The sequence below is a fragment of the Pleurodeles waltl genome, chromosome 3_1, assembly GCF_031143425.1.
Source record: "Pleurodeles waltl isolate 20211129_DDA chromosome 3_1, aPleWal1.hap1.20221129, whole genome shotgun sequence".
In the NCBI taxonomy this organism is placed as follows: domain Eukaryota; kingdom Metazoa; phylum Chordata; class Amphibia; order Caudata; family Salamandridae; genus Pleurodeles; species Pleurodeles waltl.
This window is the reverse complement of record NC_090440.1, coordinates 1343572825-1343598393: the sequence shown is the minus strand read 5'-3', so window position 1 is coordinate 1343598393 and position 25569 is coordinate 1343572825. Positions and strand designations below refer to the sequence as shown.

Here is a 25569-nt window from a genome sequence, read left to right as displayed (position 1 = left end):
ATAGTGCTCATGCAACTATGCCCTCACCTGTGGTATAGTGCACCCTGCCTTAGGGATATCAAGCCTGCTAGAGGGGTGAGTTATCTATGCCACAGGCAGTGTGAGGTGGGCATGGCACTCTGAGGGGAGTGCCATGTCAACTTAGTAATTTTCTCCCCACCAGCACACACAAGCTGTGAGGCAGTGTGCATGTGCTGAGTAAGGGGTCCCCAGGGTGGCATAATAAATGCTGCATCCCTTAGAGACCTTACCTGGCCACAGGGCCCTTGGTACCAGGGGTACCAGTTACAAGGGACTTATCTGTGTGCCAGGGCTGGACCTCGCCTGCAGCATATGAGTGACCTCCAGGGTCCCCTCAGAGAATATTTGGAAACCCGATGCCTTGTTTGCACCCTGCACCCGGCTGCCCCAGCGCCACTGAGGGTGTATGTTCGGTGCCTACTTGTGGCTCCCCCAGTGCTCCTCTAAACCCCCCAGGTCTGCCCTCCGAAGATGCCGGTACTTACCTTCCTACAGATCTGAAACCAATTGCCCCCAGTCTCCAGAGGAGCCCATGTTAAATATGCCTCAAATTTGACCTCTGCACCTGGCCGGCCCCGTGTTGCTGGTGGTGGGTGCTTGTGGTTACCTTGAACCCAGACCTGTGGACTTTCTAACCCCCAGAGACTGGAACTGTAAGTTTTGTACTTACCTGCAAATCAATCTAACTTTTCTTCCCCCAGGAACTGTTTCTGAAAATTGCACTGTAAACTTTTAATACAGATAATTGCCAATATTTCAAAAACTGTTTAACTTATCGATTTCAAACAAAGTGCTATTGATATACGTGTGAAATACGTAACTATTGAAGTATTTACCTGCAACTTGAATCTTGTGGTTCTAAAAATGAAGAAAAGGTATTTTTGCTATATAAAAACCATTGGTCTGAAGTTGTCATTGAGTGTGTGCTTCTTCTATTGCTTGTGTGTGTACAACAAATGCTTTGCACTACCCTCTGATAAGCCTAACTGCTCCACCACACTACCACAAGAGAGCATTAGTATTATCTACTTTAGCCTCTGTTAAGCCTCTGAGGAACCCCTCGACTCTGTGCACACTATATCTCATTTTGATATAGTATATACAGAGCCAGCTTCCTACACCTGTCGTTTCAGAACTTAAACTCACACACAACACACCCAGTGCACTATAAACCCAGCATGCTACGCTATTCTATTACAGTCCGGAGAACAACACACAGCTCTGAAAATACTCTTTAGTGGAGAAATACAATACCGCTGACATCCTGTACTGAGTGCTACATAGCTCTACCAATGTACCTCAAATCTAACCCATAGCACTCCATTTAATTCAACCCTTAGGTTTAAAACAGAAATTTGTGAACAGACCTCAGGCCAGCGCACTGACACAACCCCTTTACTTTCAGTACTTTCACACACACATAGCTATAGTAATGAACCCCAGTCTGAGTCTTGCAATACCGTGCTTCTTGAGAAATGCCCACAACACCTTTAAGGTGCGCAACTGGTGCAGTTAAACCATACCCTGCATTATGCTACTTTGCAGTTCAACCCATTTACCCCCCCCCCACTCAAGAATGTCACAATCCACATGTTCACAATTGTAGGCAGCTTCCGTACAAACTAAAATGGTACTCAAAAGCAGAAGGTGAACAGCAGCTGAAGGAAGGAAGGCCAGATCCACAGAAGAAGATGGAGCTGAAGACATCTGCTGCCTGGTGGCCGCAGATTTGCCATTCCCTGCCACTGCTCTTTTGTGTATGGGACACCACCAGACTAATGCATCACTCCCTGGCTACTATGCAGGCAGGAGAGGAGCAGCCACTGAACTACGCCTCAGTCGCTCCTGTAAGCTCACTGGGTATGGAAGGATTCAACAGAGGCTGGATCCTCTGGCAAGAAGAGGGTTGAAAGGATGAGCGCAGGGGTGTGACTGAGAGGCCCTGCAGTGAACTTTTGTTAGATACAGTTATGTCTTGTCTAGTAGCATAAAACTATCCGCAATTGAGCTACTTTGAATGTCACTGCAGGCCACCACACCTGAAAACATGGAACAAAAACTACACCCACAAGGCCACTAAAATCTAGGTGCAGGATGTGAGTGGGCCCTCTGCTAGGATAAGACTGGTATGCTCAGTTGGATGGAGGCAGCCTCCCATACAACCCCCATAAAATGTGTTCAAGGCCAAGAACACCTCCTTGACACATCCCCTGAACAGAACCTTCTTCTTTACCAGCTAAAGATCACAGTACACTCAAGTCTGAGAATGGCACTTTTCAACCCCAGAGATAGGACGATGCTGAACAGCACCTTTTGTTACCACCCCTGCTGCAGGCTGGATCTGGCCTCATCATTCATCCTGACTTGCTGTCTTAAACAACATGAACACTTTTGAATTCCTCCAGCATCTCTCACGGCTGTTCTTACAATTTTCACAGATCAGCGTTGCCAGCTTGTCTCACTCTCTTCACACAGCCGTCAGGGGGCGTATTATACAAAGTGCCCTTGGGGTGCAATCGTTTTTTTGTGCCCACTTAGTGAACCCCCGGGGCACTTTGGCATTACAGAAGGGGCAGCAGATGCTTGTGCGGACTCTTATTTAATACAGACAGCACTAGTGCATATATAGCGCCAGCACTATCATCAGGGGGCGTTCCTCATTTACATGGTGGTATGGTTCCATGCAAATGAGAGAATCTCTCACTCTGCGCCCGTGCCGTATTATAGAAGCAGGTGCAAAGGGAAAGAAGTTCTCAGGAAGTGCACTGATAGTGCACCACAAAATGTTGGTGCAGTGTCAGTGCACCCTCTGTAGAGGGTGAAGGGGGTCCAATGGACCCATCTCCCCCCCTTCACACCAAGACATCCACTTGCATGCAGGTGCAGTCACTTACTGCACCCGACTGCAAGGGAATCTCTCACCCCTCTTAAAAGTGCAGGTGGCAACACTGCACTGCACAGTGAAACACGGAGCGGCTGCTTCAAAGCTGCTCCGTATTGGACTTGAATGCGCTGCCTCAACGGCAGCAGGTGTTCGCTGCTAGCCCTAAGGGGGTCAGCACATTCATTCTAACATGGCGCATCCTCCTTGTTTGCACAGGGTGCACATTTTGAAAGGTGCGCCCAGCGCAAACAAGGAAAAGTAGCCATATGTGTAACATCGCCACAGGTTGTATGATTAGAATCCAGCAATGTAAATTGGCTGTTTGTGACAGGTAGCCTCGTGCCCATGACAGGGGGCCCGATGTCCCTCCACCCCCCCAGGGGTTGTGGGCGGCCTGTGTTACAACCCTGAGTGGCATAAGTATTCCTATGCCGAGTTATTTGTAACCTCTAACTCTTTGTTTTCCTGACACCAACCTTGCTTGAGGGTTCTGAACCTTGTTTGAATTTTATGATCAACTACAAGTGTTTCTACCTGGTCTCCGCCTAGGTTTTATTCAAGCTTTCTTCTCGTGAGAGTCTACCATGAGTCCATTTAATGCATCAAGTGGAAGTCATTAAAGGGCGATCGGATGCCATATTTCACCAATACTAGGCCTTTTGTTAGCGTAGACTTCTAGCATCGATTTTAAAGCTGAAAAATAATTGGTCGATGCAACAAAAAAAGAGTTGTTTTTAATTAATAACTGTTATTGATCCTCTTTGGGCTATGAGCTAGACTGGAGATGCCTCAACTGGTTTAGTTTAAAACACACATTTTTAATTCCTGAACCTTGTATCCACCCTGCTCACTACACCATACTTTATACCTGTTTTAGAAAGTGTTCTATTGGGTAATTTCAAAGAGGCCCAGGCCTTAAAAACCAGAAACTCGCTTTGGAGCTTAAGAAATGGTTGAAGCACGTCGAGCTGGATAGGGGTAATGAATTCTGTCCTCTACATCACACATTATTTTTAATCTTATCCTAGGGAAACAATAATTAAACAACTGTGTTTACTACTAGGTAATTTTAATATATAAATGGGTACCTCAAATTCCACAATCAACAAAGTTGATTTGAGCTTGTACCTCGCCTTCAGTACTGTGATCTGCTAAAAAGATCTCAAGATCTTCTAAAAGAGCTCCTAATTCGGAGCCCACCTGAACATGAAACAGCTGTATACGGGTGCAAAGCAGTCTCAGTGAAAAAGTGTGCCACCATGGTGGACTATGGTCTTCCATACTTTAAATAGGGATACTTTACAGTGACCTATTCAGTACTGTTAATCAATAAGGAAATGTGATCCCTTCAAAGTTGAGTTTACCTACTGTTTGGTATAGAGAAAGGATTGAGACTGTGTGATGCGCCTTTAAACAGAGAACCATATCACTCTTTGGTTAATATCACATCGTGATCCAGTCTGCAGCTATGCCTTGAGGCTCACTGGGCAGAGATAATATTATGTTCTCTATCGAGATAACACTACCAGGCATTGTTAGGGGCGGGACATGCACCTAAAAAGATCATAGCCGCCAGAACGTGGCAGATCAGATCGTTTTTGACTTTACATGGGACGGACAGAAAACAAATAAGCTTATTATCAAACTTGCAACTGCAAAAGAGGTTTGATGAAAACTAATCCTACGACATTACAAGTAGCAATACATTTACTTAAGCCTTTTTAAATTTGTGTTAGCTGGCTTGGTGCCACCAAAGAATTACCTATTTAAATGTTATTTTATTTTTACTTCATTTCTCTCTGGCTTGTCATCACAAGGCGATTTCAAGGACATTAATATACATGATTTGTCGGGTTTCTTTTACTCCTGGTATAGCTTCAGCCTTGATTTGTTAGATTATTTGGGTTTGATAACCCCTTCCCCACTGCTGCCACATACGCCCTCTCTCGCACATATCTGGAATCAATCAGGTACCAACACAAAAGGCATCTTCATCCTTCACTCATCCCAAAAACAAGATAACTTTACTCAACCACTCACACAGGACTCTAATCCTAGCTTGGCGATGCCCATCCTCCCTTGAGAAACTGTTCCCAGCTGCACTGTAGAATGTACAATCAAGCCCAATATCAAGCCGAGATCACATCACAATGTATAATAAGGCACACATTTATAGACCAAGCAACCTTTTAATTGTGCATTCGGACTGGGTCATTATGGAAACCATCATCAAACCTCACATTTGAGAAACACAAATATTTTTTTTTACCTGCCTCTTTACTCCGCAGAGAACAATGATCCAGTTCAGCCACATTATACAGGAACATAGTTGGCTTAGACCATACTGCATTTCAGACGAACAACATCCGTTCAATGCATGAAATTAGAAGGTTGCACTCCCAATAACCTGTGGTGTCAACCACAGCACTGAAAACCACCAAAGAAGGGCCAACAATTTCAACTGATGTTGACCCTAAATAGCAAGAAACTCCCACTAGTGGAGGTCCGCTATGCAACAAAATCCACATTCTCAACAAAAATCTTATATGCGGATAAAAAGACTCTCACCAGTAGGACTCCTGTATCAACAATAATTCCCACCAACTGGCAAGCACCCCCACAACCACTAATCTTTCAACAGTGAGCAAGTGCCCTCTTGTTCCATTGTTGACAAGTTCCCCTTTCCGCCAGCCCAACCAACGGCATAAAACCTCTGTACCTCAACTTAACTCACCATTTACACGAACAGCCACCAAGAATACCCTTCTAGCAAATATGCCCTGCAGAAAGGTAGTATCCCCAAAGAAGCTGATTAAACTAAACGGTGTGATATCAATGCTGAGAGATGACTCCCTCACAACAAAAGAAAAAAATAGCCAACAGTGCAAGGGAATCAAGCAATCCAATCTCCCCCACTCCACCCCCACCCCCTGACACCCCACTTCCCATCAAAAATCCAAAGATTGAAAGGTGTGGCACTGAGCATTACTTTTCCCACTTTCTTTGAGTGCTCTAGTAATGTAAATATACAAAAGAGTACTATTAGGAACTAATTCGAAATTACTACCCCACGTGGGTGGCAGACAACAAGTGAGATGCTACCACTCCCAGATGCTCACCTCTCGGGTAGTCTCCTGCAGTTGCTGCTCCAAGTCCTTCATGCGGCCCTTCAGCTCATCCACGCGGCCCAGGACACGCACACGCTCCTCCTCCAGCATCGAGGGCTCCTTCTTGGACATGATGCTAGGTGAGTCTTCATGCTACAAAGGAGAATGGCTGATGACTTAACGTAATATTTTTACATGAGCTAATCAAATTACGGAATGCACTTGCATCAATGAATCTCAGAACAAAGGGGGTTCACACCACCGATCAAAAACTAGAGTAAACTAAGGTTGCCTACAAAATACAAGACAACATCGACATTGATCAATCAAACACCATCACAAACATGGAGCCCTAATGATATGTGTTCAAATCCTTTATAAATATTTTTCCTGCCAATTTTAGGACTTTGCTTCATTACAATTATGACACACAATATCTGCTTTACAATTTCTGTGGAAGAATACGGCCCGATCACATTTTCCTACAATTGTTAATGAAAAATAAAATGTTTGTTTTATTTGAATATATCTTAATTACACATCAAATAGCAGCTTTTCCCTCCCTTTCATAAAATATTAAGAAACTATGCTAGGTTTGGAAAGTCATTGTAAACAACAGTGGGAAAAGTCTCCATGTTGCCACTGTGCTATAAACGGTTCTCTTTGAAGAATCAAGTACAGTCCTGGGCATGTGCTGGAAGCAAAATGAAAATCCAAGAAGCGGCAGTACTACCAACCAAGCCGGTAATTAGGAAAAACCAGTAATCCATTCTAGAACAGGACAAAGGATTGTACAAAAAGAAGTATCTAGGATCAAAAGTATTTACCTGGGGCCCTTGGGAACACGCTAGTGTATGCTAAAACAGGTGTTCTGTGCACAGTGGAATTAACAAGGGGACAATATAAGACTTTGTATCAGTGAAACATTTACTCATGTTTTCCCTTGCTTCCGGAAAATGAAACAGTCCTTTTTAAAGAAGGAAACTGGGGCTCTTGCTTTAGCATATAGGTGTATGTATTCATATTGAGTCGATGTTCTTTGAACCCAAGGAACATTTGACGGATGCGGCTATATAGGACAAACTTCTTTCAGCCCTTTGCTATGTGAGACGATGTAGCTTATTTAATGGACACATTTCTCCACCCAATTTGCAACACTATCAACAAAAATTGACATTTTCACCCTTTGCATGGAACAAATCTATCCAAGCTGCCCAGGATCATTGTTATAGTTTCTGTTGTTCGTTTACAATGTTTGATTTTTCTTTACCATACATCTAAAAATTCAAAACGTTTGTTGCATTTTAAACGCTGTGTGGATGTTAAGGAAGAGACACCGTAACGCTTGACCTTTTAAACAAACTGCCTGGTGGGCAATGGTAACTGGTGAGAAGAGAACCTGAAAAAAGGAGAATGAGCAATGCTGTTGTGCTGAGGCGTCAAAGGTGTTAGCGAGGACGAGCTGCCTATAGAAAGATGTCCGATAAACCAAAACCTCTGTCTAATCTTTGCTCTAAGGTTCCAGAAATATCCCGGAATCTGTGCTAGGAGTTCACGCCTGTTTCATTCATCACCCTCTGCGCTTGGAGCAGGAGGATGTGTGCACAGACTTGGGCACAGACCAGAGCATCTACAGCGGTTACGCGCAGGATCACACATTTATCATTAATGAAGGTGTGTGGTTACCTCCTGATGGGTACTCTCGGTGCTGCTGCACTCTTCCCTGTGGTTCTCCTCGTCGGATCTCTCCAAGCTTTCCCTCTGCCGGTGTCCTCCAGCATCTGTGAAACCCCTGGGACTGGGGTCCCGTGAGAGCCTCCCGATGGCTGTTAGACTGGCCGCTTCCCTTGAGGGTCTCCTGCCAGTACGACCAATAGTGCCAGCGACGGGAAACATGCGCTGCTCCTCGATGCGCAGGGATTCAGGTGCCTCAGAGACTCCGCAGTCCGTCTTGGTGTATTCAGCACACAGGTTCAGGATGGTCTCCAGGCGCTGGCGTTCCTGCGAAGGATGAAGAAAAAAAATCAGATCAGAAATGAAGAAGCAAAAGTGTCTTTTCTCACACACATCAGAACTACCAGTACACACAGAAAAGGACAAAGACCCCCCCATAGGTCCCTAATCCTCAGAGATCTTATTATGGAGTAGACTGCACAAGAGCACACTATTAGCAGCAGCAGCCACACAAAACCTGTCACTACAGGGGTCAAAGACCCTCAGTCATCCCTGGAACTCTACCTGGACTGTCCTCAGCAAGTGAGCGCTAGAGCACAAGAATTCTAACAGCCAGATATGTTGGGAAAAAATGTAACCTGTAGAAATAGTATATTTCCTCAAGACTTGTGCAATTCAGGACATAATGCTCATACTGCCATCTAGAGGCAGTGATCGGAGACAGTCCACTAAATGGAAGGATGATGCATAGCATGCGAATCCGGAATGGGTTCATGCTGTAAAAGGAAGGAGTTACTTACCTGTAACAGTAGTTTTGGAGTTTAACGCTGGTGTGCACTCGGAAGCAAGGCATTATTCTGCTATTAGCAGAGATCTGAGCCCCCACACTGTAGGGCAGATTCATGCACAACATGTGAATCTGCATTACGTTCACACTACAGCATTCTAAGGTTTACTTGTACATACATGACTGCTCAGAAGGCCTATACGAATGACATGACAGACGCGCTGCTCGGCAGAACAAAAAGACAGACACAATTATTATGATAATTTTAACAAATCACCAGCGAAATTCAACGCATGAGGTCCCTTCACCAAGTGCTGTGCACAACACACTCAAGAGCCGCAGTGCATGGGCATATAAAGAAGTGTTGTTTGACAGGCTTTGAAATAAATCTTTCGTACATCTTGATAAGTACAATAAACAAAACCTCAGTGCATAAGTCATGCTAACTTTTCCTACTTTAGATCACACTTCGTTTCTCACAAACTGCTATACTGGCTCCCTCGTTCTCTCACGTGTTTCTCCACCATTTGTCTTCTCACGTCTCCTGCCACACCTGCTCCCTCACATGCTTTCCCCTGCTCTAGCCAGCCTCGTTCCAGCTCACTTTTACATATTTCCCGTCCCTTACCTCATCCCCTTCCCCTGCTGCCTCCTTAACTTGCCTCGGCTCACTCTGCTGCTTCCCCACCTTCACCCTCAGGGGTGTGGAATTTATTAAAATATCTACTTGTCCACTGGACAGGTTGCTTCTCAAATCTACTTGTCCTGTAAAAAGATCTACTTGTCCATTTGGTGCCATGTAGTGTGGCGCCAAATTATGGCGGCAATCTCATTATGCAAGAGCTCTGATAATAGCCTCTCTGATTATGCCAGGGCTACTACCATAGTAGGGCTTGAATACTTGCAGTTTCAATCCCTACTGTAGCAATTTCCTTATTTTTCCACCTTTCTGCAGATCTGCATACTGGGGCTGGAGGAAGCAGTAAGCAATAGTTCCAGAGCTGGAATGCCTTTGAGTCTGCAAACCTACTAACCTGCATGTTTTAAAGATCTTCACCAGCTTCTCTCTAATATTTTCCCATAATAAGAAAGGTTGGACATTTACACCTGACAATGGCAGAATTAGAACTTCTTCCAGGGTTGGGAAGAAAGTGGCTGGAGGGAAAATGAACTTGCAAATGCTCAATAGATTTTCACATGAGCAAATCTACACATGCGTATTTACCCATGCTAAAATACAGTTCACAAATATTTTATAGGGGTACGACATATACCATGGGTGCACTTTTGTGACTTTCTTTAAGAATTTGGGGCCACATGTAGGTAGGTTCAGATTTGCGACCTGCAAATTGCGAGTCGCAAATCCGAATGTAGGATGGTGTCCCTGACACAATCTGTGATTCGCAAGGGCTTCGCAAATGCACACCTCATGAATAATCATGAGGTGGGTCGCAATTTGCGACCCCCTTGCGAATGGCGGCCTCACAGGGATGGTGGCCTGCTGGAGACAGCAGACCACCATATCTGTGACTGCTTTTCAATAAAGTAGTTTTTTTTTTTTTTTTGTAATGTAGCCCGTTTTCCTTAAAGGAAAACGAGATGCATTACAAAAACGAAAAATGAAACGTTTTCGTTTCATTTTTTCAGAGCAGGCAGTGGTCCTGCGGACCACTGCCTGCTCTGAAAAAATGTTTACAGTGACATTCACAATGGGGAAGGGGTCCCAAGGGGACCCCTTCCCTTTTGTGAAAGTGGTAGCACCCATTTGAAATGGGTGCAAACTGCGATTGGTTTGCGCCCGCGTTCGCAAAACAATCCTACATTGCACTGCGAGTCGCAATTAGGAAGGGAACACCCCTTCCTAATTGCGAGTCGCAAACCCGTTTTGCGATTCGGTAACCAGCTTACCGAATCGCAAAACTGGGTTTGTGCATCGCAATGTGCTTTTTGCACGTCGCAAACAGCGAAAGTCGCTGTTTGCGACATGCAAAAAGCTACCTACATGTGGGTCTTGGTCCCTAATTAGGTCTGGTGTTAAAGACATTTTGTTTTTATTAAACGTCTATTTCTCTCTCTTTCGGCTGGCTTTACTGTGAGTGATCGCATTCTTCTCTTCCACAAGGAGCATATTGGCACACAAAGTAGTTTTGTTCAGTGTCAGGAACTACAGTGGCAATCAGTGACGTAACGAAACTGGAGGGTGCCCCTTTGCAAAGAACATGGAGGAGCCCCCTCTCCAGACTCACTCAGGGCAGGTGCTGTGCTGAAGGGGTCCCCTGGAGGGCGGCTGCGGGGCCTTTGTTATGCCACTGGTGGCAACGTGTGCTTTTAGAGTTAAAAAACGTTTTTGTTTTTTTTTGCCAGTGTTTGTTACAATGTTGAAGGCCTGGTAGCTCCCACAACAATAAAGTGTTACAAAAGCCATGTCAAAACAAGACACGCATTGATGAAACTAAAAGACTTATAAAGATATGTCAGATCAGTTGGCTTTGTCAGTGTTTGTTTATTTTCATGCTTCCCATAATCGTGTTGAAAATGGTTACACTGATTTTCCATTAGAAATATTTTTGGGAAATGCTAGCATGCATCAAAACATTTTACTAAATGACACCTCATTTGCATCTAATCAGAGAGCATTCTGGGAGCATTATACTTAGCCTCATAGCCTAAACTTTTCAAACATGTGTATACATGTTTTTTTTATTTGTACTGGAACCAATGTCAGTAGTGAAGTGTGACCTTAAAACATTTATTTACAGCACTCACCCTAATAATGAAGGTTTTCAAATAATGAACCATAAATACAAGTTCGAACAGCATTATCTTTTGGAAATACATTACCTCAACTGTATAGAGTTCCACTCTCTGTAAACAGGCAGCCAAAGGGTTTGTGCTGCAGAGGGTTGGGCCTACTTGTCCCAAGGACAAAGTAAACATAAAAACTTGTTGCCCTTGACCCCAAACAAGATGTCCCGGGCGTTGGGCGATAGGAATTCCACATCCCTGACCCTTTTATTGCACGCTCTCCCTCGCCTGCCCACTCTCCCTTCAAACGTCCCTTGTTTAAAGTATTCGCCTTTCGTCCAGTAACGAGGCTGGGCCAGAGAGGACTGTAACAAAGGGAAATCAGCCGTAAGTCTCCCTCCCAGGCCCTGTGCACTTTCACGCTCAGCTCCCACCTTATAATATGCTCTTGAATATTAAAATAAAGGGCACGAGTAGTTCCTTTTTGATGCAGGTAACATGAGTACGTCTTCCTAATTGCGAGCAGCTCCTTCGATCAGACACCAAAGTGAGGCTCCATAAAAATGTTGGCCCCCGGCTTCATAAAAGCTTGGCCGGGTGAGGGATGGCGGAGGCATAGAATAATCTTCACAGGAAGAGGCACTGCTGTGAGACACAGTCTGAAAGTCTAAGAAAGTTATGATTATTGTTCGTTAATTAATATTTTGTCACCTCAAATCAAATCAAATCATTAACATTTATAAAGCGCGCTACTCACCTGTGCGGGTCTCAAGGCGCTAGGGGGGAAAGGGGGGGCTGCTCGAACAGCCAAGTCTTTAGGAGTCTCCGGAAAGCGGAGTGGTCCTGGGTGGTCCTGAGGCTGGTGGGGAGGGAGTTCCAGGTCTTGGCCGCCAGGAAGGAGAAAGATCTCCCACCCGCCGTGGAGCGGCGGGTGCGAGGGACGGCAGCAAGTGCGAGGCCAGCGGAGCGGAGGGGGCGGGTGGGGACGTAGAAGCTGAGGCGTCTGTTGAGGTATTCCGGTCCCTTGTTGTGGAGGGCTTTGTGTGCGTGGGTGAGAAGACGGAAGGTGATCCTTTTGCTGACTGGGAGCCAATGCAGGTGTCTCAGGTGTGCGGAGATGTGGCTGTTGCGGGGTACGTCGAGGATGAGGCGGGCCGAGGCGTTTTGGATGCGTTGCAGGCGGTTTTGGAGTTTGGCTGTGGTCCCGGCGTAGAGGATGTTGCCGTAGTCCAGGCGGCTCGTGACGAGGGCGTGGGTCACGGTTTTTCTGGTGTCGGCGGAGATCCAGCGGAAGATCTTACGGAGCATGCGGAGAGTGAGGAAGCAGGCGGAGGACACGGCGTTGACTTGCTTGGTCATGGTGAGAAGAGGGTCCAAGATGAAGCCGAGGTTGCGGGCGTGGTCTGCGGGGGTCGGTGCGGTGCCGAGGGCCGTGGGCCACCAGGAGTCGTCCCAGGCGGACGGGGTGTTGCCGAGGATGAGGACTTCCGTTTTTTCAGAGTTCAGCTTTAGGCGGCTGAGCCTCATCCAATCTGCGACGTCCTTCATACCCTCTTGTAGGTTAGTCTTGGCGCTGGCGGGGTCCTTGGTGAGGGAGAGTACAAGTTGGGTGTCGTCGGCGTAGGAGGTGATGATGATGTCGTGCTTGCGTACGATGTCGGCGAGGGGGCTCATGTAGACATTGAAGAGTGTCGGGCTGAGCGATGAGCCTTGAGGTACGCCGCAGATGATCTTGGTGGGTTCTGAGCGAAACGGAGGGAGGTAAACTCTTTGGGAGCGGTTAGCGAGGAAGGAGGCGATCCAGTCCAGGGCCTGGCCTTGGATCCTGGTGGAGCGTAGGCGGGTGATTAGGGTGCGGTGACAGACGGTGTCAAAGGCAGCCGAGAGGTCGAGGAGAATGAGGGCGACTGTTTCACCGTTGTCCATCAGGGTTCTGATGTCGTCTGTGACTGAGATGAGGGCGGTTTCCGTGCTGTGGTTGGTTCGGAATCCGGTTTGTGAAGGGTCGAGCAGGTTGTTGTCTTCCAGGAAGGTGGTCAGCTGTTTGTTGACGGTCTTTTCTATTACCTTGGCTGGGAAAGGTAGAAGAGAGATGGGGCGGAAGTTTTTCAGGTCGCTTGGGTCAGCCGTAGGTTTCTTTAGTAGGGCGTTGACTTCAGTGTGCTTCCAGCATTCGGGGAAGGTAGCAGAAGAAAAAGAAGAGTTGATGACGGTCTGGAGGTGCGGGGCGATGATGTCGTCGGCTTTGTTAAAGATGAAGTGCGGGCAGGGGTCCGAAGGGGCGCCGGAGTGGATAGAGTTCATGATGGATTTGGTTTCTTCCGTGTTGATGTGGGTCCAGTTGTTGAGGGTGATGTCCGGGGAAGCGGGTTCAGTGGTGTATGGTTGGGTCTGGTGTCCGAAGCTGTCGTGGAGGTCGCTCTCATCACTAGCGGAGGCGGAGAGATGTGAAGGCCCCAGGACCCGGAGGGCAAAAGAGCCTGTAAGATCAGTCATACTTCTGCTGTCTAAAGCTTAAGCCTTTACTGTGCAGCCGGAGGCATTGTTCTACTGACTGAGGGTTGAGCCTGTAAGATATGCAGACTGCGGCATACTTCTAAGCTCCAAGTTTCGAACCTCTAAGGCATGGGTCTTCAAAGTGTGGGCCTCCCCTCCCCTCGGTCCTGTGTTTCCAGGTGGACGCAAATGCCTCAAAGTACTTGTAAATGAAGATGGCCCGGAAGGCACACTTTAATTATTTGTCGCCTTTACAGGCAATTTTGATCTATATCCAGCGTTTCAACTGCATTAAAAAAAGCATGCCAATTGTAAGCCTGAACTCTGTGGTGGTGGGGTCAAATAGCTGGCTAAAAAGAACAAAATAATCTTAAGTATTTTGGTGTTTTTTCCCCCATAGACAAAGTCATGTAAAATATTGTGCACATGTTTAAGTGAAAATAAAAGCAATTTAAAGTAATGCTCGGTAATGCGATCACTCCAAAGGTCTGTCTGTGAGACCATGTAGTCACAGAATTGAATCCTAGTTAGCACACTTCGGAAGCGTGACTTGTGTATATATACTGCTAAGAAGCCCCATCAAGTAACAGCAAGCACTGTGAATATATGTCATTTAAAAAAGAAAATAGTATTAAGCACAGTAGAAGCAGAACCACTAGAATTATGTGGCAGCAGAGGATCAAATTATGCGATAGGGCTGACTGAATTAAACTGCAAGAAAAGGCAAATTATGCAGCATAATGAGGCACATTTTGTGATAATATTTTATTTTTTTGAAATTTGTACACATTGTAGCACTGCCTAGACAATGATTTTACCAGATTACTACCTGTTAAACACCCAAATACAGCAATATGCAATTGAAAGATTACCAATCAACCTTTGTGATGAGCTTTCCACTGCGTAGGGACAAGGTATGCCATGTTTTTATTAACTTGTATTCTACTTGAGCTATAAAACATTATTTTTTTGGTAAAATCTGCAGAATATGCATCAGATGACAGATTCTGTGGTATACACAGAAAACACTGCGGCCACAGAATCACAATCATAAATCTTGTAGCCTAGAGTATAAAATAGGCTGCCACGAATCGATGTAGTGTTTAGGATAAAACAAGTGCTTTCAAAGAATACATTTTAGTAATAGGTAATCAGATTATGCCTAATGTAAACATTTTTATAGATCCATTTAAAGGATAATTTCTCATTAGTGAAGCAGGCACAGTGGCACTCGTACTGAGAAGTGTGGGGGCCCACTGCATCACAATTATAACTGTTACACTTTACAAACGAGGCACGGAGGCTCGTTTTCATTGCTGGAATTAGGTCTGAGAGAATTCCTTTTTTTCTGAAAGGGATAGAGAGTCTATTTCAAGACAGCAGTGATGGTCAGGCATGGCGGATAAGCAGTGAAAGTGGCAGAGGAGACAGCCTGCTACTCACGGCCACAGCTAATTTTAGTGCAGCAGTTGTATTGGGGCCTAGAAGAGCGAGGGGCTGACAACACCCCAATTATGGGGAGTAGTTGAGTTTTAGTCAACTTCTGTTTGGCATGTTTGTTCTTTTCACGTTTAGTGTGGATTATGAGCTACAGAAAAAGTAGCCCAGAAAATGACCTTATAATCCGCACCCACTTCGATCACCCACTAAACCTCGAATGAAGGTGCAAAATGGCTGCCTCCGGATGGAAGAAGCTGAAGATTCTGCAACAACTAAAGGTGCTAGGAACTTCTCCTTTGTGCAGAAGATGTCCCACGGAGTGTTGGAGGATGCAGAGTTGTTTCCTTGGCAAAAGACTGCAAACAAGCCCTGCTAGCTGCAAGAGTTGCGGTTGAAGAAAAAGGGTGCTGCTCGGGCCCAGGAAGGACCAGGATGTCGCCATTTGGGAAAGGAGACAGAGGGGGCCCTCAGCAAGAGTAGAGAGCCCATGCATAGGAAGGTAGCACCCGCAGAAGTCCTTGAACATGGGTTCAAGAAGTCTGAACAGGGCAGTCGTCTCAACACTGCAAAATAGGGTTCCACGACACCGGAGATAAACTCAGGGAGCTGAGCTGAGCAGGACAGAGTGCTGGGGACCTATGCTTGGTTGTGCATGAAGGATGTTGTGGAAATGTGCACAGCAGCCCTTGTAGCTGCAGTTCACCCAGTGCACAGGATTACTGTCTGGAGAGGGGAGGCAAGGACTTACCTCCTCCAAATTTGGACAGTCTGGGTCACTTGGGTTCATCACCTGTGTTCCACGGGGCACGCTCGTCAGGATGCGAGGGGTCCCAGAGTACCAATGATGCTGAAGTTTGGTGCCTGCTGAAGCAGGGGGAAGATTCCGTCGACCCACAGGAGATTTCTTCGTGGCTTCCAGTGCAGGATGAAGGCAGGCAGCCCCCAAAGCATGCACCACCAGGAAAAAGTTGAGAAAGCTGGCAGGATTAGGTGCTCCAATGTCGCTGGTAGTCTTCTTGCTACTTTGTTGCAGTTTTGCAGGCGTCCTGGAGCAGTCAGCGGTCGATCCTTGGCAGAAGTCGAAGATAGAGGTGCAGAGGAACTCTGGTGAATTCTTGCAAGTCGTTATCTGAGGAAAAGCCCACTGGAGAGACCTTAAATAGCCCTCAGAGGAGGATTGACCACCTAGTCAAGTAAGCACCTATCAGGAGGAGTCTCTGACGTCACCGGCTGGCACTGGCCACTCAAAGGCCCCCAGAGTGCCCTCACACCTCTGGATCCAAGATGGCAGAGGTCTGAGACACAATGGAGGAGCTCTGGTCACCACCCTTGGGGAGGTGATGGACAGGGGAGTGGTCATTCCCCTTTCCTTTGTCAAGTTCCGCGCCAGAGCAGGGACTGGGTGTTCCCGAAACCGGTGTAGACTGGCTTATGCAAGGAGGGCACCATCTGTGCCCTTCAAAGCATTTCCAGAGGCTGGGAGAGGCTACCCATCCCCAGCCTTTAACACCTATTTCTAAAGGGAAAGGGTTTAACACCCTCTCTCAGGGGAAATTCTTTGTTCTGCCTTTCTGGGACTGGGCTGCCCAGTGAAAACCCCAGAGAGCTGGTTTGGCAGTACCCGGGGTCCATTGTGGAGCCCCGTGGATGCATGGAACTGGCACCCCAATACCAGATTTGTAATGGGGGGGCAATTCCATGATCTTCGACATGTTACATGGCCATATTCGGAGTTACCATTGTGAAGCTATATATAGGTATTGACCTATTTGTAGTGCACGTGTATAATGGTGTCCCCGCATTCACAAAGTCTGGGGAAATAGCCCTGAACTATGTGGGGGCACCCTTGCTAGGGTGCCCTCACACTTAGCAACTTCGCACCTAACCTTCATTAAGTGAAGGTTAGACATATAGGTGACTTATAAGTTACTTAAGTGCAGTGAAAATGGCTGTGAAATAATGTGTGCGTTATTTCACTCAGGCTGCAATGGCAGTCCTGTGTAAAGGTTTGTCTGAGCTCCCTATGGGTGGCAAAAGAAATGCTGCAGCTCATAGGGATCTCCTGGAACCCCAATACCCTGGGTACCTAAGTACCATATACTGGGGAATTTTAAGGGTGTTCCAGTGTGCCAATTGAAATTTGTAAAAGTGGTCACTAGCCTATAGTGACAAATATAAAGGCAGAGAGAGCATAAGCACTGAGGTTCTGATTAGCAGAGCCTCAGTGACACAGTTAGTCACTACACAGGTATACACATTCAGGCCACAAACTATGAGCACTGGGGTCCTGGCTAGCAGGATCCCAGTGAGACAGGCAAAAACAAACTGACATACATGTAAAAATGGGGTTAACATGCCAGGCAAGATGGTACTTTCCTACACATAGTAGCTGTACACTGTACACCCAGAGTAAACTAAAGCCAGGCAGATCATTAAAAGACTCAAACTATCAAAGTGAACCCAGGCAGAAAGGTATGAGACCACACAAGTAATGCAGACACTCAATGAGAGTCTCCCACTCAATGAATAGCGGGAATCAAGACAGGAGTTTTACACACTGCGCAGAGACTTAATCCTGCTAGAGGACTTACACAATCAGTGAGATTCGTTGGAACCCAGGCACTTATTTATTTTACACGTGTATTTGTAAAACACGCATTCACCCTCGGGTCCTTTGGCGCTGAAAAACAAATGTTTGGTACCCCTCACAATGGTCCTCGTTTTATTGCCCTCGGACAGCGGAAGTCTGAGTGGACCAGTCAATATTTGAGCCTGTGATTATGAGGTTAAACACGGGTTCTTGGGGCGGATGCATTCGTCCAGAGAGACACCTACATTTTGCACAGCTATATAAAGGAGAAACCAAGAGGGGAGTCATGCGGGCAAACAGACAGACACACACACACACGTTGTGGAACCAGAACCCTAAGTGGGGTGGCTGCACCCACCCCACGTGTCACAGACATGCCCGCTCTCGCACATTACGGGTAGGCGGCCAAATCTCGTACAGTTTACCAGAGCTGCCCATATCCAACCCCGGTCTCTTCCGTAAAGGGCCCTTCAGACGTGCGCACACACGTGCTGCTGACAGAAAGGCGGAGCCCCGTCCCCGCGCTGGCACTAGACGGCCCTTTCCATGGCCCGGGGTCTGGGATTTCTGGCACCTGGTCTCCAGCAGCCGGAGGCTCCGCGCTCGGGCCAGGGAGCAGGGCGTAGACGCTTACCTGCGCCTCGCATCTGCTCGGCCTCTGCCTCAAGCCTCACATTCCCCAGCCACACCTCAGAGGAGACACGCATACTCAGCTTAAAGGGGCAGAGTCCGTAAACCAAAAGTATGCTGAGTGCTGGCAGTAACAACCTACCTCAGCACGGGGCGAGCATGCACTGCTGCTTCCTGTCAGGTGAGCTAGCTCTGCGGTTACTGCTCGGAAGCCGAGCCTGTCTTTCACCTGCCTGTGAGGTGAGCTTTCCCCTGCGGCTGCCTGAAGTAGGTTTCCGTTGCTGCTGCTTGAGGTGAGCTTACGGTTCTCTACCTGACTTTAGGTTAGGTGATATTTCACTGTTCTTTAGTGAGCTTGCACTGCTCCTACATGAGAGGCGAGCTTCCCAAATGTCTGCTTTATGGGAAATTCGCCTCTCTCTGCCTTGTCAGTCGAGATTTCATTTCTCCTAGATGAAATGCGCGGAACTTGAACTGCTGCTGCATGAGGAGAGTCGAATTTGCACGGCGGCTGCATGGCGTGCTTGGGCTTGCTGCTGCATGGGGTAAGGGGAGCTTGCACTCAAGATTTCGAGGCCCGGTCTCCACGGAATCCAAAGTCAGCTCAAGCTCATGAACATCCTCGTGTTCCACCTCCGAAGCCACGTGAACAAAGTAAAAACAATCCTGCACCCACAGGGTGTGGAGACCTCCCAAAAGCCCCAAGCAAAATCCACGCCCTGCCGCAAACATCTGAGAGTCAACTACAGTCTCGGGGACCACCCAAGCTGCACACACAGAGCGTTGAGCAGAGCTAGATAAAAAGCAAGACTAAATTATAGTCGAGACATTTCATATCCACGATCTCCCTACTAGCTATTAGTTGTTCCCCAATTGTCCGACCTTACAGTGCAGAACAAACATCTGAACACCTGTAAAATCACAACGCACCTGTACGTACGCCCTATTAATACCACTGAACCACAAGCCACAACTCCTACCTCTAAACTAAAATAATATCCCAGAGCTACTATAATATCACAGAGCACGAGATCACTCTCAAACCCCCAATATTTACCAACTTCCTTTGTAACTTCAGTATATGTTCCTCCATCCCTTAGACTCCCCTTTGTATGACTGCAACAGGTCTTCTGACAGTGCGGTAACACTTTGAGATGTAACACTGTCTGATGTAAACTAAGTATACAGGGAGTGCAGAATTATTAGGCAAATTAGTATTTTGACCACATCATCCTCTTTATGCATGTTGTCTTACTCCAAGCTGTATAGGCTGGAAAGCCTACTACCAATTAAGCATATTAGGTGATGTGCATCTCTGTAATGAGAAGGGGTGTGGTCTAATGACATCAACACCCTATATCAGGTGTGCATAATTATTAGGCAACTTCCTTTCCTTTGGCAAAATGGGTCAAAAGAAGGACTTGACAGGCTCAGAAAAGTCAAAAATAGTGAGATATCTTGCAGAGGGATGCAGCACTCTTAAAATTGCAAAGCTTCTGAAGCGTGATCATCGAACAATCAAGCGTTGCATTCAAAATAGTCAACAGGGTCGCAAGAAGCGTGTGGAAAAACCAAGGCGCAAAATAACTGCCCATGAACTGAGAAAAGTCAAGCGTGCAGCTGCCACGATGCCACTTGCCACCAGTTTGGCCATATTTCAGAGCTGCAACATCACTGGAGTGCCCAAAAGCACAAGGTGTGCAATACTCAGAGACATGGCCAAGGTAAGAAAGGCTGAAAGACGACCACCACTGAACAAGACACACAAGCTGAAACGTCAAGACTGGGCCAAGAAATATCTCAAGACTGATTTTTCTAATGTTTTATGGACTGATGAAATGAGAGTGAGTCTTGATGGGCCAGATGGATGGGCCCATGGCTGGATTGGTAAAGGGCAGAGAGCTCCAGTCCGACTCAGACGCCAGCAAGGTGGAGGTGGAGTACTGGTTTGGGCTGGTATCATCAAAGATGAGCTTGTGGGGCCTTTTCGGGTTGAGGATGGAGTCAAGCTCAACTCCCAGTCCTACTGCCAGTTCCAGGAAGACACCTTCTTCAAGCTGTGGTACAGGAAGAAGTCTGCATCCTTCAAGAAAAACATGATTTTCATGCAGGACAATGCTCCATCACACGCGTCCAAGTACTCCACAGCGTGGCTGGCAAGAAAGGGTATACAAGAAGGAAATCTAATGACATGGCCTCCTTGTTCAACTGATCTGAACCCCATTGAGAACCTGTGGTCCATCATCAAATGTGAGATTTACAAGGAGGGAAAACAGTACACCTCTCTGAACAGTGTCTGGGAGGCTGTGGTTGCTGCTGCACGCAATGTTGATGGTGAACAGATCAAAATACTGACAGAATCCATGGATGGCAGGCTTTTGAGTGTCCTTGCAAAGAAAGGTGGCTATATTGGTCACTGATTTGTTTTTGTTTTGTTTTTGAATGTCAGAAATGTATATTTGTGAATGTTGAGATGTTATATTGGTTTCACTGGTAATAATAAATAATTGAAATGGGTATATATTTGTTTTTTGTTAAGTTGCCTAATAATTATGCACAGTAATAGTCACCTGCACACATAGATATCCCCCTAACATAGCTAAAACTAAAAACAAACTAAAAACTACTTCCAAAAATATTCAGCTTTGATATTAATGAGTTTTTTGGGTTCATTGAGAACATGGTTGTTGTTCAATAATAAAATTAATCCTCAAAAATACAACTTGCCTAATAATTCTGCACTCCCTGTATGTTACACTGTACTACACACCTTATGAAACCTGATAAAAATGGTTTATTAAAAAAAAACTCCAATAATATCAAATTTTCAACACCTGCCTTAAATCCTCAATAGTATCTGAGAGCACAGTTTCTGCCCCTGATCCCCAATGTCACGCTCAACATAGCCCATCACTCACCTAAACCACATCTCATACAGAGCGACACATGACTAAACCATTAATATTGTATTGTGTTGTAATAGTATTTATATAGCGCTTACTACCCCTGACGAGGCGTTGAAGCGCTTTTCGGCGAGTAGCACGCTACTCTGGAACCCAACAAGAATTAGTAATGGATTAGTATCAGGAAATATGAGTACAGTTTTAGTTTTATTATGAGTTAATTTGAGCCGCGGATATGAGAGTTTGTTAGTTAGATTGACTGGAGTAATGGAGGGGTGGAGGAGGAAAGAAATCCAGAAGTGTTAATTGGTTGTATATCCCTCATTTACTCAACCCAAAGGCTTGGGATGAGTAAAGGGGGTGGAGGAGGGAAGAGTCTGTGGAAGGGTTAGGGAGATCATAGTAGTAGGGTGAGATAAATGAGGGAGAATTTAGTAGGGTTGTGTGGGAGGTCATAGTAGTAGAGTGAGGTTTGGTGAGTTAGAGGTGGAAGCAGAGGGAAGACCTTAGGCCGAGTTATTTAGGAGATGAAAGTAGTAGAAAGGATTTGGGATGAGTCAGAGTGGGAATAGAGGATAGTTTGATAGAGACATGACATATGATGATGGGTAGATAAGTGTGATAAGATGAGAGCAGGAATTCATAGATATCTAGTATAACAACCCACCCAGGAGCCACGCAATGACCCACGAACATGCCAAGCACAGAAACAACACATACATATATATATATATGTATATATACAGTATATATATATATACACACACACACACACACACACACACAAACACACATGAATACACACATATATGTACATACAATACATAATTAGAACCATGGGTAAATATACTTAGTCAAACAGGTTTAAAGAGTGTGTGTGTATTTTATTGTTATGACATAGTAGCGATACATATTTTCTAATCACCTGCTCTGAGAAGGTGGAACTACTTGTGGTAGGCTGGTGGGTATCAGAGGTTGTGGGGTTGGAAAGGGCACCTGGGGAGAAGGTGGCGCTGCCGTCTATGGGAGCCCAATCTGCTCCCCCTATAATATGAGTGGGAGTTGTCTGTGCCTCTTCCTGCTGTCCCAGCCCCTTTACCAGCAATTTCACCAGGTGAGAATCTGCACACAATAAAACCAGTCAGATATCTGTGGACCCTCGACCTCTGATTCCAAAAACACCATACTACTCAGAATGGAGCAGTAACTTCTCCAGGGTGCCGCTCCAGGCAACTCATAATTGAGGCCTAAGTCATTGCAATTAACGACAACTTACGTTTGTATATGTACCTTTAGACACCAAAACGAAAAAGATCTACCAGAGGGTTCCGGAGGTACAGAATTTACTAGGTATAGTAAGTCAACACATTTTACTTAACTGTGAAGAAGCACTGGCAAATTCTACAAATTTGACACTCAAAAACGCTTTCAAGAAAAAGTTAGGTGAGTGTCAATGCAGTTACTTCAAGTTACTTTAGGTGACCAACCCAGGCAGGGAGCCAGTCAGGAGGTCCAGTAAAGTCCACAGAAAGAGTTACTTCGATGATAAAAACAGTCTCCAATACCATTCCATTATCAGTTGTCCTTGTGATCAACTTCTATGGAGTGGTCTTGATGCAAAGGATACAGGAAGCTGAAGATTCTCAGGGATGCTGAAGATGCCTTGCAGTCAATGGGGATCTTCCTTGGGCTACGCCTTGGTCAACAGGCTTGGTGATGCGATTGTGGCCACAGATGTCGACGTGGATCAAAGTTCTCTCAAGCTCAGCAGAATTTCAATCACCATGGAACTACCAGATGACCGGTATAGCTGTTTCAGCAGTACCCTTGTTTTGGTGGAATCTCGATTTCTGGGTGGCCAAGTTGCACTCCAATGTCTCTCCCATGTCCAGTAGAACTGGGGGCAACTTTTGAGCATCAGGTACTGACTGGTCCTTTGCACTCCTTGGTGGTGAGTAGCAGTGGTCCGGGAATCTGTGCTATTAACTTGCCCTTCAGCTGTTGTGACCCTGTACTGCAAACAGGAGGTCATCCAACTGACCCTTGCAGTCTGTTGCTTTGGCTGAGCTCAGAAGTCGGCTTCTCCATGAGCAGGACACAGGAGGCACTATCCCTTTCCGTTGCTAGCCACCAGATGCAGCAGGTTCAGTCCACGTCAGTGCAGCCTCTCTCCACCAGTGGCCTTTGTGCAGCAGGGCAGACCTTCTTCAGTCCTCTTCTCCAGTCCAAAGAAGTCTGAGTTCTGGGTTCCAGGGGTGCCCTTTTTATGCCTAGAAAATGTCCAAAGGGGGGATTGCGGTCGCTCGATAAGGGGCTACCTGGTTCCAGCCATCCAGATAGCTACCTCCTGGGAAGTGTGGCATCTAGCTATCCCAGGATGCTCCATTCTGCCCACTTCCAACAAGGCAGAACCCCTCACCCCATGTGCAGAGCTCTCTGGCTCAAGACAGAGGTGTGGCTACCGAGGGGGCTATACACGCTCTGAAAAACTGGTTTGACATCTGGCTTCTCTGTCCCCAGTGCCAGCCTGTCTGCCTGAACAACAGCGAAGCCCTTCTCCCAAGTGTTAGAAAATGTGTTTGGGCTTTGCCATTGCTTGAAATGGCAAAGTCGAATTAGCAGTTTAAAACTGCCCTTCCAATCTCCTGCGGCCTGCTGGGAGAAATGTTTTACCTTTGCCCCATCCAAGGCGACACAAGCAGTGCTGCAGTCCCTGGGGTGACTCTCTAACTTACAGCCCCTGGGTCCCCCTGGTACCACATACCATAGACTTACAAGTAAGTGAGCTTATGCCAATTCGGTATTAACCAATCAAACATACATATTTTAAGGTCAGGGCATTGGCACAGAGGTTAGTGCACTCTCAGATAAGGAAAAAAACAGCAGCTTCTGTACAAAAAGAGACATTTCCTTACTTTATAAAATGTAAATTCGATTATGAACTTAACTTTGAGACCACATTTGCCTTTAACGTGAGGCCTCTATATCTCATACATGTACAGTATACAAAAAACAATAATTTCTTATTATGCATTTTCTATTCAGGAGGCACCACCAGATGTGCAACTATCAATGGTGCACTGGCACTATGGCCCCACTGAACCCTACATTTTGCTATAGTATACTAACCAATAGGTATGCAGAGGGTTTCTTTTCCTTGCTTATATGTCACCCTTTCTACACCACTAAACAGCTAAATTACTGCACATGCAGTCATAGGGCAAATCTCTCTTTCTCTCGGCATGTGGGTCACAGCCTGTACAGCCTGCTCAGCATCTCAAGACGGGACACTATGGATGCTTACTTTGGATCCCAGAGTGTATGTGAACCTCGGAAAGGCTGTTGTGGCCCACACATCTGCCAGTTCTGATTTGTTTTAGCATTTTTTCCTTGGGGAGCACTGCTATTGCACTGTAGTCATCTCCACAGAATCAGCAGGTAGATATGAATATGTGTGTGTATATCACACACACAAAGTTTACTTAGTGATGGTTGCCACTAGGTAGTTATAGTTAGAACCTAGTTTCTATAGAAAAATAGTTTTTTGTTTTGCTAATAACTTTGGAGCCGTTTGATGAATCTTCACAACGTTTAAAAAAAATAAAAAAACAATGGTGGTCACTTCAACTGCTGTCTGGAAAGTTTTGGTGTGATAGGTCAATTGGGAGCTGAGAAAAACGGAGGAGGCCCAAAATTTATCCATAGGGATTTTGAACACCGATAGATAGTGCCAAAACCACTGGACAAAATTACACCAAATTTGGCAGAAAGGTAGCTCTTGGTCCAGAAAGAGGCCTGTTATTATTTGGTGTGAATCAGTTCAGTAGTTTTCTAGTTTTAAAGGAAAACCAAATATTTATATATGTAAATGTAAATAAATAAAGTAAGGCCATTTTCTTTCTCGCATTGCCTGGGGAGTGGGGGGGGGGAATACAAATAAAAAATCAAATAAATCAGTGTACAAATATATAGTAAGACACATGGAGGGGTCTTTTAGGAATCTCCCATGGACAAAAAAATTGCTCCCTTTCTTTCTTTTTTCCGGCCGATGCACGGATTCAAGGATCTTCCTCGGATCCTCATTGGATCCTGGGGAAAAGCAAGGTCCTGACTGGCCTGCCGCAACCTGACACAACTATTAACATGTGTGTTAAAAAAAAACACAGAAATTCACTGAAAAACAAAGGTTACAGGGACATAATAGTTAGGTTGATGTTTCATCCATACAAAAACATAGAAATTCAGCAGTTATAGTTGTACTTATAGTTATACTTCTCTGAAGAAACTATAAC

The 25569-nt window shown here is 45.9% G+C and overlaps 1 protein-coding gene across 30 annotated transcripts in view; it reads right to left on the bottom strand.

Annotated features, from left to right (window-relative positions):
* PHLDB1 (pleckstrin homology like domain family B member 1) overlaps nt 1-25569 on the bottom strand; it is a 397027-nt gene that overhangs the window by 192070 nt on the left and 179388 nt on the right. For all 30 annotated transcript variants that reach the window (XM_069224755.1, XM_069224758.1, XM_069224757.1 and 27 more), the window contains 2 exons: nt 7699-8013; nt 6025-6165 (listed from right to left, as the gene is read on the bottom strand). In XM_069224755.1, the coding sequence (XP_069080856.1) occupies nt 6025-6165; nt 7699-8013 (456 nt within the window). The remainder of the gene's footprint in view (nt 1-6024; nt 6166-7698; nt 8014-25569) is intronic.